A 15,631-nucleotide genomic window follows, 5' to 3' on the forward strand; every position below is an offset into this window, starting at 1 on the left:
TCTCGGCCAATTGCCAAGGTAACGGGGTTATGGCTCAAGAAGCAATTCTTCTAGCGCATCGGTCATTGTGTCCCCGTCGCTCTCGGCCAATTGCCAAGGTAACGGGGTTATGGCTCAAGAACAATTCTTCTAGCGTGCGTTTGTCATTGTGTCCCCGTCGCTCTCGCCAATGCCAAGGTAACGGGGTTATGGCTCGAAAGAATTCTTCTAGCGCACGGTCATTGTGTCCCCGTCGCTCTCGGCCAATTGCCAAGGTAACGGGGTTATGGCTCACAAAGCAATTCTTCTAGCGCACCGGTCATTGTGTCCCCGTCGCTCTCGGCCAATTGCCAAGGTAACGGGGTTATGGCTCGGCAAGAAGAATTCTTCTAGCGTGTTTGTCATTGTGTCCCCGTCGCTCTCGCCAATTGCCAAGGTAACGGGGTTATGGCTCGGCAGCAATTCTTCTAGCGCATCGGTCATTGTGTCCCCGTCGCTCTCGGCCAATTGCCAAGGTAACGGGGTTATGGCTCGGCAAGCAATTCTTCTAGCGTCTGCGGTCATTGTGTCCCCGTCGCTCTCGCCAATTGCCAAGGTAACGGGGTTATGGCTCAAGCAGCAATTCTTCTAGCGTCGGTCATTGTGTCCCCGTCGCTCCGCCAATTGCCAAGGTAACGGGGTTATGGCTCTAAGCAAAGAATTCTTCTAGCGTGCACGGTCATTGTGTCCCCGTCGCTCTCGGCCAATTGCCAAGGTAACGGGGTTATGGCTCTCAGAAAGAATTCTTCTAGCGCACGGTCATTGTGTCCCCGTCGCTCTCGCCAATGCCAAGGTAACGGGGTTATGGCTCACAGAATTCTTCTAGCGCACGGTCATTGTGTCCCCGTCGCTTCGGCCAATTGCCAAGGTAACGGGGGTTATGGCTACAAAGAATTCTTCTAGCGTGCCGGTCATTGTGTCCCCGTCGCTCTCGGCCAATTGCCAAGGTAACGGAGTTATGGCTCGGCAAAGAATTCTTCTAGCGCACGGTCATTGTGTCCCCGTCGCTCTCGCCAATGCCAAGGTAACGGGGTTATGGCTCGGCAGCCAGCAATTCTTCTAGCGTGCACGGTCATTGTGTCCCCGTCGCTCTCGCCAATTGCCAAGGTAACGGGGGTTATGGCTCGCAAAGCAATTCTTCTAGCGTGCGGTCATTGTGTCCCCGTCGCTCTCGCCAATTGCCAAGGTAACGGGGTTATGGCTCGGCAATTCTTCTAGCGTACGGTCATTGTGTCCCCGTCGCTCTCGCCAATTGCCAAGGTAATCGGGGTTATGGCTCAAGCAGCCAATTCTTCTAGCGTCTTTGTCGTTGTGTCCCCGTCGCTCTCGGCCAATGCAAGGTAACGGGGTTATGGCTCTGCAAAGAATTCTTCTAGCGTGCGGTCATTGTGTCCCCGTCGCTCCGCCAATTGCCAAGGTAACGGGGTTATGGCTCGGCAGAATTCTTCTAGCGACGGTCATTGTGTCCCCGTCGCTCTCGCCAATTGCCAAGGTAACGGGGTTATGGCTCTCGAAAGCAATTCTTCTAGCGTGCGGGTCGTTGTGTCCCCGTCGCTCTCGCCAATTGCCAAGGTAATTGGGGTTATGGCTCGGCAAAGAATTCTTCTAGCGCACGGTCATTGTGTCCCCGTCGCTCTCGGCCAATTGCCAAGGTAACGGGGTTATGGCTCAAGAAGAATTCTTCTAGCGTCTTGCGGTCATTGTGTCCCCGTCGCTCTCGGCCAATTGCCAAGGTAACGGGGTTATGGCTCAAGCAAAGAATTCTTCTAGCGTGCACGGTCATTGTGTCCCCGTCGCTCTCGGCCAATTGCCAAGGTAACGGGGTTATGGCTCAGCGAAAGAATTCTTCTAGCGTGTTTGCGGTCATTGTGTCCCCGTCGCTCTCGGCCAATTGCCAAGGTAACGGGGTTATGGCTCGGCAGCAATTCTTCTAGCGTACCGGTCATTGTGTCCCCGTCGCTCTCGGCCAATTGCCAAGGTAACGGGGTTATGGCTCGGCAAAGAATTCTTCTAGCGTCACGGTCATTGTGTCCCCGTCGCTCTCGCCAATGCCAAGGTAACGGGGTTATGGCTCAAAAGAATTCTTCTAGCGTGCGGTCATTGTGTCCCCGTCGCTCTCGGCCAATTGCCAAGGTAACGGGGTTATGGCTCGGCAGCAATTCTTCTAGCGTACCGGTCATTGTGTCCCCGTCGCTCTCGGCCAATTGCCAAGGTAACGGGGTTATGGCTCGGCGTGCCTGCGTGAGCTGGTGCACTCGCAATTAGGTCTAGGAGTGTCTTCAATTTTGCTACGTCAACATCCTGTCCCATGATGGTGACGTGGTTGACGGGCGGCGGTGTGTCCGGTATTATCGGCATTCCGAATTCCGGTTGGATTACTCCGCCGGTGGAGGGTTGCAATACTCCAGAATGGTGAAATGTATCATCCTGGGGTAGCTCGGTTTCGTCGGTCACGACTATTTGTTGTTTTGACATCTTCTTAGCTTTTTCTGGGTGGGTTTCTTTTTGTGTTTTTGTTTTTGTTTGGGAATGAATGTGACTAGCTTCTAGTGTCTTACTCCCCACAGACGGCGCCAATTGTTCCGGGTGTAAATCCAGAGCAGATGTTTGATACCACTCGTAGCTAGTAGAATGATGTCCTTGCTTGAATCCTCCTTTGATCTATCCTGAAACGATGAACAAACTGAGGGCTCGGCTTTGGCCGAGCGTACTCACTCCGACGCTCAAGTCAGTTAACTTAGAGAGGTAAGTTGTTGCTACTTGGCTAAGAGTATAGTGTAGAGAGATAAGGAAGATATTACCAGATGAATAGTGGTTATTAGGTCAATTTGTGGATCCTTTCCTCAATGAAGGTTGAGGAGTATTTATAGGCATTCACCTTTTGTCACGTAGTGGCCAAGTGGCTCATTAGGTGGAAAGACGCTGAATTTGTACCCTCGGCCGATGGACCTGTGGTAGGCTCGCCGAGGGTCTTGGATATGAGTACGCGGATATGTGTCCCGGCTGGCTAGTTGTCTGGCCGAGACCCAAGTGACAGGCCGATGGAGTGTATCGGCTAGGCTGTCTAAGTCGTTGACTTTGCTATGGATACCTTTGACCTTGCTCAATATGTTGACTTGGTCAGCGGTGCAGAATATGCCCCATCAATTATTATTATTAGATTAATTAGACTAGTATAAAGACTCCACCACACTACATAAGACCATATATACCTTAGAAATTAGAATAAAAATTAGATTAGATTATTCTCTCTCAAATATTTGTAGAACCCTAGAAAAATATTTCTCCTCTCTCAATTTTCCTCTTATTAAAGTTGTAATCTTTCCTTAATTAGACTTTAATTACTCATCAAATTAGTTTAGATTTAGTCCTAGTCTTAGTATTTTGGGTTGTATTTGAAGATTTGAAGAAATTCATTCTTCCATTATTCTCCAAGCTTGCTACTTTCCTCTTTGTTGGTACAATTCTCATCTTTTATTTACATTATTTTCATTTGTTTACATTTCTTATGTTGTTTAATTGTTATTCATCAAAAGTATTAGTCTTTATCATGTTTGCAATGTTTACTTGTTTATTGTTGCAATTTGTTGTTAATTTCTCACCCATGAACATGAGTGAGTAGTCTTATCTAAGGTCATAGGGAGAATTTGGGTAATTAAGGGGATGAATTTGGGTTGTTAACCTTTTGAATTGGGTGATTATGTGGTTTCTACTTTTAATGCATTTGAAGTGTTTGTGGAAATGCCTCAATGAAAATTGGACATTTCATTAACATGTTTGGCTTACCTTGGTGCATTGTGCTATTAGATAGTTTTAGAAGTGCTTATAGATGAGTTTTAATGAAAGTTAGAACATCTCTTTGATGCATTCGATCCGTCTTGGTGCTCATGCTATTGGGTAGTCTTTATGCTTTATTTGTAGCTAGTTCATCTCGATCAAGTGACAACTTATTGAGGAGCTTAAGGTGACTAATAAATTAGTCTTAAACCCTTGACCACTATTATTACCCTTCTCTTGTTAGACCTTGTTTCTCCCCCTAATTGCCCTTTGTGAACCCAAAGACCTTAGCCTTCCCTTATTAATTAAAAGCAATTTCATTTAGTTTAAATTTTATACCTTGTTGCATCTTAGTTTATAATTAATCAACTTTGTTTTTGTTTGACTAAACTAAAGACTTAAACAAACCAAGTATCTAACCCCCGCCATCTTTGTGTTCGACACCCGAATAAATACTACTTTTATTTGGTTCTTTATAAATAGTTTTTGGTACCGGAAGTGACGGCAAAACCCGGTCATCATAACTCAAGGTTCTCCCAGCCACAATATGTCCAAAAGCAGATAACAAACAACACTTAATCAAACATATTAATCATGCAACATATGTGAACCATGAAGAATAAGGAGATATAATGAACAATCATGGTGCAACAGGCATAATACTTTCTTAGCAGAATAGGCATGGTATATGAGGATGTATATACAATCAAGGAAATAGAATAACCAAGTCAACCCACTCATGTTGACACGACTCAACAAGTGTAAGACATAGACTTAGTATGAACTCACAAGACAAACCATCTAGACTCCAACCTCTTGGTAGGACGACGATCATAATACGGTCCTAGTCTAAACCTGGATCCAGACTCTCGGGATGGACGTCACCCGATTCGACAAACGATATACCAATCATATCCAAGACTCGAAACATGGCACACACTCGTAACCAAAGATCGAGTAACCTCTAATCGGAAACATGGCACACACTCGTAACCAAAGGTCCGAAGAAAGGCGGAAGGATATCCTAATTCGGAAACATGGCACACACTCGTAACCAAAGGTCCGAAATAGGAAAGATAACCCAATCCGGAAACATGGCACACACTCGTAACCAAAGGTCCGAAAGGGGTAAGTAAGGAATGTCAAGTAGTCACACAATGTAAAACGTCACACTTGAGTCATAATAAGAGTAAGAATGATCATGCAAACATCATATGACACGGGATCATGAATGTCACATTCATACTCATGGCTTGCATCTCACCATGAGTACGGATGGGAACATCAATCCCGACGATCATATCGCAACTAGAGGGCTTATAGCTCACCCCTAGTATCCGATAGGACCAAGACTCTCTCAACAAAGCAATACAAGGCATTATCAAGAATATGACCCTTCACAAATAACTATTTAATAATGATACTCATACTTGTCTTATATTCCATTTTCTAATTTAACATGCCGGTTGAATATAATATCATGAGTGACAATGAATAATTTACGTAAATGAAATTACGGAATAAAATGTGACCAAGTCCAATTGACTCATTTATGAGCCCAATAAACAAATTATGAGGAGTCCAACAATTAAATCACATTAAGCCCAACAAACAAGATATGTTAGACCCAACTTAATACTCATGTAAAAACAAACATATAATCATGTGAAATCCAACAATTTGATCATGTGAGAGAAATAAATATATATATAAAGAACAATGTTTAACGGATTACGTTATATAAAGCACGAGACGGGAATTAATAATATTTTACATAAACCAAATTAGCGCCGAATGCACTCATAATATGAGTGGCCCAAAGACTACAAATCAAGCCCAACAAGTAAATTATGGTGAGCCCAAGGAATATAAGAATGTGAGCCCAACAACTATACACTAAAAGAATGACTTAAGGAAAAAGAAAGAAGAAGGCAAGGTTGAGGTCTCAACCCACGGCTCATTCACCATGACTCACAACCGCCACTGCCAAGCCGCGGTTGAGGTCTCAACCCACTGCCACTGCCGTGGTCACTGCCACCCTCGGTCAGCCCACAGCTGCGGCTAAACACAGCCCCCTTACGCCACCATTCCCGCTCAAAACAACCTCCAAACAGAGAGTAAAACAGGACTTCGACACTCCCTAAGGCCCGAGTTTTATAAGCGGTAAAGATCGAGTAAACAGGTGACGACTTTAGCGTAAAGATACAAGCAGGAAAGCCGATCCGAGGAACCATTAAATCCGTCCCAAAACTGAGAACGAAAATAGTAAGACGAAGGGTAAAGCAGGGGCGGACAGCCTAGCAGATATACGGTTTCAGACAATCAACAAAAGACACATTTGAGACGGGAAGAGCACGACCTGAGCAGGGATAAACCCCGTCCAAAATCTCGCCACAAGCGCACCCAAAAAGTCAGCAATGCAATATACACAGTTCCTCAAAGAGACAACAAGCAACCCTCGACTTTCGAAGACGATGAAACCGTGACAAACGAGCCATGGGACAACCAATGACCAACTAAGCTGACCACAAACTTAACAAACTTAACTCCACACATGAGAAAGCACACAAAGGTTGAGACTTTACAATAAACACAGTAAAGATTGAAACTTTACGATAAATGAAGGTAAAAACCGAGTAAGAAGGGCGAATTCCCGACATATTGTCAAGTAACCTATCACTGTTACCTGTTTTTGATCTCTTAAAGTCCAAGGAATCGCCCTAGGATGATCTCAAACCCAAAAATGGCACAGAAATGCTCAAAAACCGCATCCCTCGAAAGACGGACGAAATGAAACAGACGAAAGTTTGGCTCTTTTTTACATAGAAAGAAGGAGAATGAGGAGGGGAAGCTAAAGATATAAAAATGGTGAAGTTTGGTTGAGAAACGAGGGAGAAATCTGGGACTGAAGGGGACGAAAAAGGGTTGAGTATGGTGTTCTGCTATTCATTGTTGTTGCTGCTGCTTGTTATGTTTGAAAAGAAGAAGAAGACGAAATGAGGGTGTGGGGATGGGGACACGGTATCAACCACAACAATATCTAATAATAATAATAATAATCTATATAAAATAATAAAACAACAACCATAACATATTTTTTTTCCCTCCAAAACCTCACTTCACATTTAACATGGATTTTAGGATTCCTTAAAAATAGGCCCACTAACTAAATAGCCCAATATATAAAATTTATTTTATGTTGTTAACGTAAAATTTATACCACCATATTTTATTGTTATTTTTACTAACTTCTCTATATTTTAAGGTCTCCATAATATCATAATTAATTTTAGAATTTTGTGGTTTTTTTTAAATAATTTTCATATCCTATATAGTATATACAATTGTTTGATGGCATGAATTTAAATTTTTAAGCATCATGTTTTTACTCGATTTGAAAATATTGTTTAATCATGCAATTTAGATAATTGTTAGTCTCAAAATCATTCCTTTTACGTTTTTAAACCGGTGTGAATAGCTATTTATTAAAGTGGCCAGTCATCTTGAAGTGTTCATAACTTTCAATCTAACTATCTATACTAATTAATAAAACAATAACAATTGCCATAGTATCTTGATTAATTTTTTTTACTATGAACTTAATGTTTTGTTGCCGATCTTCGATTATCATGTTATTATAGCATCTTTAGAGAAGGTCTCATAATAAATTTATTATGAGCTTATTTTATAACTATAATACAAAACAGTACCACGGGCAATAAAACAGATGAAAACATGGTTAAAAATAAAACGAGTACACTTATTATAAGAATATATACAAAGTTAAAGAGTCGTTTCAAGTCATGATTAACAATATAATTATACAATGGTAATGAAAACGATAAATGATTACAATGTTATATCAATAACTTCTTTAGAGACTATCTCCGATCTCCCTCAAATTTTTTTATTAGTTAATGCAATTTATACGAATGAAATTTGATTATGAGTAGGTTGACATTGTTTAAACACTAATAAAGGATTAAAAGTTATGCATTAGAGAGTTTTTATTGGATGTATATTTAACGTTAGCGAACATGAATAAGGGGCTTACACTCTAGAGTGTTAATGACCTAATTCTCAATCACAAATTATACTATGATATGATACCTTAATATGGTGAGACCACGTAAAAATGACCATTTTATGGTAAAAATTTAGCTTTTGATATTAAAAGTTACCACTATTTTGTTACTAACAGTGACTATTTTAAAAAAACAATCATTTTTACACATAATATTCACTATTTCTTATAAATTGGTCACTTTTACCAGTCTATATTCTACTTACATTGATAAAAGTGATCAATTTCTTATTTCTTATTTCTTATAAATAAAAAAACACAAAACATAAATATCTTTTTTAATTTCCCACCTAAATACTCACCTCATACTAAGCACAATTTTACCAAAATTCATTAGCCCACTAATCAAATGGCCACAACGATCATCAAATTTATATCTACTAACTCATACAAGACTAATATTGACTATGAAAAGAGCCCACCATGTTAACAAAAATGAACCTCAAATTGATTTTCAAATTGATTTTGTACCAATTTCTACCAGTCAAATATTGAATACCTTGAAACTAAAAAATAAATTCAACTTAATTTATGACTTTTGAATGTGTACATCAAAAGATATGAGACACAAGTAATGTTATGGGACATAGAGACCAAATATATTTTGCGATTAACGGGTCATAAAATAATTTCAAAAGCTCAAAGAGGTTTTACTTTGATCATTTACATATACTGATTACTATATCAAATAGAAAATAATTTATAGAGATATCATAATGTGTAACTCATAAGCGTTATTAACTTGACTCATGTTCACCCTCCCAAGCAAAAGGTCACGACCTAGGTCATCTAATCCAATCATTTTCCACTTTCTAACATTTCCAATCACTTTCTACAATCTACCCCACAAAAACCTCTCTCTTACTTTTTTCAATTATTATTTACTAACTAATTATACACAAGTTTTTATGGTAATTTTAAAAAAATAAAAGTACTCCAATATATTAAACATTAATTTAATGACGTACACTTCGGAAAAAAAATTATTAAATAACAAAGTTAAAATTTAATAATCGAAAAGCCGATTTCATTGACAAAAAAAAAACCGCATACATAATTAAAAAAGCCGCATACATAATTTGAGCAATTAAAAAAAGCCGCATACATTAAAAAAACCGTATACATAATTAAAAAAACCGCATACATAATTAAAAAAGCCGCATACATTAAAAAAACCGCATACTCTTTGTACTTTTAATGTTAATATATTAGTTTTCTTTTTTTTATTGGATTTTAAATATTGAAACCAATTACAATTTGACACATGTAAGGTCAATTGTTGGGTCAATTTGAGCAAGTGAAGGTCACCAATTGACCTCTTCTCACCTTTTCAACCCTTGAGTCATCCTAATCTTTTGCTTAAATGTGGATTAAGGTGACCTTTCACCAATTGACCCCCCAATTGACCTTGCTTGGGGGTGGTCTTATGCCAAGTTTTCAAGTGTACACGTTAACTGATATTGTTTTGACTTAATTCGTAATTCTACTTTTTATTTCATCCTCATTTCAATTTTAATTTTTGTGCAAACATTTCAAAACTTATCCTATATTGTAAAATTTGCCGATATTTGAAATTATTAACATGCTTCAACATAGGTGTAAACATTTCGGCATATGCATGCACTAATCAAAGATATGAGATACGACGGGTGTAAGCATAATATACAACAATAGTGTAACTATGTTTTTACAATTAATACTCTCTTAATACTAATGTTATTTTGAAAAAAAAAAAATTAATACTATAATTTAAATATGTACATTATACTGTTATAAAAGTATTGTATTTGTAATTATATTTGCCAAGTATATAATTTTCATGTAACATATGGGAAATCAATTACCTCAAATAAGAAACCAAAACAATGTTGTAAATTTAAGAATTTACGAAAAATTTTATGTATATAATCTATACACGCCCGTGCAACTTTGCACGGGCCCTAAACTAGTAATAATAATATACTCCCTCCGTCCCGGTCAATTGTTGTTCTTTGGTTTTGGCACAAAGACCAAGGAAAGAGGATAGGACCAATAATTAAATGACAAGTGGAACAAAAATAAATGAGAATGATCAAATTACTCATCAAGTTCATTCTAAAAATAGAAAGGACAAAAAATGACTGAGACACCCAAAAATGGAAACGGACAACAAATGACTGAGACACCCAAAAATGGAAACGGACAACAAATGACCGGGACAGAGGGAGTATAATATTAATGGGAGATATTTTAAAAGTGGTGTAGAGGTAGGTGAATGTGTTGTTGGTTTTTGATTGGTCCGGATTAAAGTAGGTACAACATGAAATGTGACGGTCTAAAGTTTAGACGGAAATTAAGACGGAGATTATTATTATTACTGTCACTATTATTACTATCCGACCAAAAATACGTATACATTTATTCTTATAAAAATTATGCCTCAAAAATATAATTTAATAGTACGTATTTTTATATAAATGAACTTTTATATATTACTTTTATAAAAATCGTGTTTGACATTAAATTAATTAAATTGAGAAATTCAAAAATATAAAATAAAGTAATCAAACGGTTTAATAAATTTTAAATGTCAAAATGGGAAATTCGCGGGTGTTACAGTAACTGGTGAAAAATAATATTTATGGATGGAAATGGTTGCATTATAAATTATAGATTTTAATGAAAAACTCATAAGTATGAATTTTAATTAAAATATTAAAGTTTAATTACAAGAATATATTGATTGAAAAGATAATAATGTAATGAGTTTTTTTTTACTTGTTACCTTATTTAGCTAGATACCTTTTGGAGGGAAAACTAAGAGAATATTAGTAGTAGGGGGATGGGAAATGGTGGCAAATTTTAAACAAATAACATTCTACTTTTATTGCCTACACCAACTCCAATACCCTCCTCAGCATTACCGAAGTTTGGAAGGGGCTTTACAATATTTAACCTTCACACGGCCGGATATTTCTTATGCCTTACAACAAATTTGTTTGCATATGCATGACCCTCGTGAAGGGCACTTGGCAGCTCTTAAACGTATCCTTCATTACATACAAGGTACTACTTCTCTCGGTTTACACCTATTTTCCTCACATGATATGGGCCATATGGCCCTTGTTTCATATACTGACGCTGATTGGGCCGGGTATCCGGACACCCGTCGTCCGACTTAGGATATTGCATTTATCTAGGTGACAACTTGGTTTCTTGGTTTTCAAAGATGCGACCTACTATATGATCTCGCTCAAGTGCGGAAGCTTAAAAACCGCTTAGTTGCTAATGTGGTATCTGAGTCATGTTGGCTCCGAAATTTATTGTTGGAACTTCATGCTCCACTATCCAAGGCCACCATTGTATATTGTGACGACGTAAGTGCAACATATGTCACAGGCAATCCCGTCTCACTAGAGCCTGTTCAAGTAAGTTTAGATCATGTTTTGGACACTTTGCCATACCTACATGTAGTGATTTTAAAACAAGATTTCTACACCGATTGCTACACTTCATCCATGTAGGGGATTCGAGCTTGTATGCTACTTTCCCAATCGGCATGATCACTAGGATGAAGCTTTCATACTTTCACACCAACCGCTTGTCTCGTTTCCAGAGGAATCTCACCTGCTATTTGTTCAAGTTCACCATGACCATGTCGCCCACCTTGAACTCACTTAGTCTCCGATTTTCATCTGCCAACTTTTTCATGTGGCGAGACGCTTTCTCCAAGTAAGCTCGAGCAATCTAGGCATTCAGCACGTTCCATTCTTTGCAAACTCGTGAGCTTTCTTTGTCCGATCGCCATAGATATTCAGCTGTGGGAGGCAATAACGGCTGTTGACCTATAACAAGCTTAAACGGGTTCTTGTTTGAAGAGGAGCTCGGTTGCCCGTTAAAGCAAAACTGGGCAACATCAAGGAGTCTCACTCACACTCCATTTGACTTGTCCCCACAAAGTATCGCAGGTACTCTTCCAACACGCTATTAAATCGTTCTGTCTGACCATCCGTTTGGGGATTCTCGCTTCATGAGACTATTTTAAGAAGAGTTATTCAAGCTGCTGGGTTCAAACCTCTGAATGTCCTCAAGTTACTATACTCAATTAAAAATGGTATTGGGAAAACAGGGATAGGCCTCGTCGTCAGAAATCCGTCATAATTCCTTATTAACTGACCGAGATCTGTGTCATACGTGTTGGATTCAAACTTGATCCAGATTCGATGGATTCCAATGTGTCAAGACCCAAGCCTAAACCCGTCCCACTAGAGCCTATTCAAATAAGTCTAGATAATGTTTTGGACACTTTGCCATCCCTACATGCTACGATTTAAACCAATCACCCAACTTTTGAATTATTTCTGCCAAGTCGACTTCGTTGACTCAAAGTCAAACACACTTAAATGGACTTTTATATCTTAGTGTCTATCTTATCTTATCTTATCTAATGGATATAAAATAGTTGCAAACCATTGAGATTTGAATCATAAGCTTTAAACATGCTAGTTTTTAGTTGAGCTTGACTAGCTAGATTATTATATATAAAAATTTGCAAATAAATTCTATAAACCCATAATATTTTACAATAAAATGGCATTGTGTTGCAAAATAATCAGCTTCATAATTATAATCTCAACATTGAACAACCTTGCAATTAGTTTACTTGATCGAGAATTCGGCAGTTTTTCAATATGCATGGAAGACTTATTAACCAAAGGTAACTCATCGTACCAAAATTACTACATGAGTGTCTCGTCTCTTCTTTCCAATCTTGCTCGCGAATCGTCCCAACCACCAATACCCGCCTTTTTCAGCACCACGACTGGTTCATCCCGAGACAAGGCGTACGGGTCTTATATGTGTTGGGGAAATATTACTCCTCAACTCTGTCAACAATGTGTACATTACGTTACCAAAGAGAATTTAAACATAGGTTTCATCTCAACCGATTGCTACGCATATGGCACTTATATGTTTTCAAATATTTGTCTCATTCGATATTCAAATCAGTCCGTAAATGAGTATAAGAAGGGAGGTTCTGTATTTCCTGGCGGGATAATAGGCGGAAAAGTGGCCGATTATACGCTCTATAATAAGACGTTATCGACTACTGTTGAAGGTCTGATCAGAGAAGCTGGATATGGGAATTGGACTAGGACTAATTTCGCGACAAGAGTAGTCCCGGTGAGTGGATCTCGAGACAAAATTCATGTCCTTGTTCAATGTACTCCGGTTATATCAGCCAAGAATTGTAGTCAATGTTTGCAGGAAGTGTATGATTCTGTGCCTAAATCTTTTAGGAGTCCCGGTGAATTTAAACATAGGTTTCATCCAATTGGTGGTGAAGTTATTAATGGTAATTGTATACTTAAGTTTAGTAATCAAACTCTAATTGGTGGTGCTTGAGGAGTTTAATTACATGTTTATTTGGTTGTTTTTATTTCCTTTTTCGTTGTGTCTGTACAAGATTCGATGTTATTTTCGGTTTTGTTTATGGATTGGATAAAGTTTGATTAATTAAAAGACATGTTTAAAGTTTATGGATTGGAAAAAGCTTGTGTTCAACTCGTCAGGATTGAGCAATTGGTCAATAACGGTCTCAAAGCGGCAGTTAAAAGATGCAAAGAACTCATTCGCGAAGGTCATGGGTCAATTAAATTGAAACATACTCGGCCATTGTTGAGGATACTGTATCAGTTATCAGTTGGATCAGTTGAGCTTCAGCTTCAGTTGAGCCATCAGAAGGTTCTGGATATCTGCTCCACATCATGACTAAGCATTGGGAGTCTGTTATCATAACCGACTGGAATTAGTTTGTTACAAGAGTTTGTTACAGATATTTCCTTACATTGAAGATATTTTACACACTCAAATTTGTATATAAATAGCATACTGTACAGCATTGTAACTTAAGCTTTTGATCAATAAAATCAGAACATTATTTACCTTTGTTGTTCATCAATTTTCTGATCAATTATTTACATTTCATCACAAAACTACAATTTAATATGGTATCATCGTCACTCGATCCTGATTAGATGCTTGATTCTTGTTATTTCTACATCAAATTCAATTGTTTACAGTTTTATTGCCATTATTATTTTTACTTCGCCTAATTTTGACATTTTCATCAAATTTGAGCTTCCGCTGATTTTTCTCCGTCAACAATGGCGACACCTACTCCTTCGTCTGTTTACAAGGATCCGCTTCATCTCACTACTGGTGATCAAAGTCTTTTACAGTTACTTCCGCAGGTTTTCACTGGTAAAGGATTTCTGCATTGGTCACGCAATTTGCGCATTGCCTTGATTTCCAAGAATAAGCCTGGTTTTATCAATGGTACTCTTCCTCAACCACCTGCAACTGATGCTCGTCATCATGATTGGATTCGTACCGATTATACTGTTATGCGTTGGATTCAGTTCTCTTTAGCTAAAGAAATCGCTAAGAGTTTCTCCTATGTTACCTCTAGTAAGCAGTTATGTGAGGAGTTGAATGAGCGTTTTAATCAGTCAAATGCTCCCTATCTTTATCAGCTCCGTCGTGATGTTGCTCAGATTAAGCATGTTGATCTCTCTGTAGCAGAATACCACGCCAAGCTTCGCTCAGGGTGGGAGGACATCAGGTCTCTAGATCCCCTGCCTGAATGTGATTGTGGTGCTATATCCACATGTACGTGTAATCTTCTCAAGAAGATTGTTCAGAGAGAAAACACTCATGACATTTTGGATTTTCTTATGGGATTACATAAGAAGTATGATTCAATTCGCAATCAAATTCTTGCACTTGATCCTCTCCCTAATATTAATCAAGTGTATGCCAAAATTCATCAAGCTGAAGTGCAGACCAGTATTACAACTGCTGCTGATAGTGTCATGAACACTGATAGCATTGCTTTGGCTGCTAATCAGACTTATGCTAAGAATGTTTGGCGGCGTGACAATAAGAAAGTCAGGTATGATAAATCTGATGATCAACCTGAAGAACCTGACAAACCAGTCTATTACTGTACACGATGCAAGAAGCACGGTCACACCTTGGAGTATTGCTGAGTTCATAAGAGAGAGCAGGCCAAGAAAATTGCTACTCAACAGAAGACTGTTCCAACAACTACTGATATTGGGAAGAAGTTTGCTGGAAATGTTGAGGAAGTGCCAGGGTATGAGCTTGACACTCCATTGGATGATCAAGCACCTCCAGTGATCAATGTTGCTATTGTTCAAGCAATTGCTAAGGAGGTTTTCAAGTTACAATGTCAGAACACTGCTAGTACCAGTGCCTCTTCTCCTGCTTCAGGTACTCTTCTTGCTGCTAGTGCACATGTTCAACATACTACCTTAGTTGACACTACTTGGATCATTGATTCTGGTGCTTCTGACCATATGACATACAAGCTGTCCAATTTGCATCATGTTCAGCACCTAGTTAAACCTTTGTCTATCACTTTACCTGATGGACAGGTTAAAGCTGTTCATTGCATTGGTGATGTTCAGCTATCTGACAGACTGATCTTGTATAATGTGCTCTATCTTCCTGATTTTAGGCACAATTTACTTTCACTAGGTAAATTGTTGAACACACGTAGTCTATGTGTTAACTTTCATCCTCATGGATGTTTTATTCAGGACAGTATCACTAAAGAGACTCTTTGCTCAGGCCCGAAGTTTGCTGGCATTTATCATCTTCATAGCATACCTAAGACTCCTAAAAATAAGTGTATTCCTTCACTGTCTAGCAATGTTCTTTTGTCTAATCATGTGGCATCTAATGATG

General features: G+C 38.7%; 1 protein-coding gene across 1 annotated transcript; it reads left to right on the top strand.

Moving 5' to 3' along the window:
• The first annotated feature begins 12,448 nt into the window (after positions 1-12,448).
• On the top strand, positions 12,449-13,264 carry LOC141590605 (putative cysteine-rich repeat secretory protein 6). Its single transcript, XM_074411180.1, has one exon. The coding sequence runs from the start codon at positions 12,449-12,451 to the stop codon at positions 13,262-13,264; it is 816 nt and encodes a 271-aa protein (XP_074267281.1).
• Positions 13,265-15,631: the final 2,367 nt, after the last annotated feature.

This window comes from Silene latifolia, chromosome 7, assembly GCF_048544455.1.
Source record: "Silene latifolia isolate original U9 population chromosome 7, ASM4854445v1, whole genome shotgun sequence".
Taxonomy (NCBI): Eukaryota; Viridiplantae; Streptophyta; class Magnoliopsida; order Caryophyllales; family Caryophyllaceae; genus Silene; species Silene latifolia.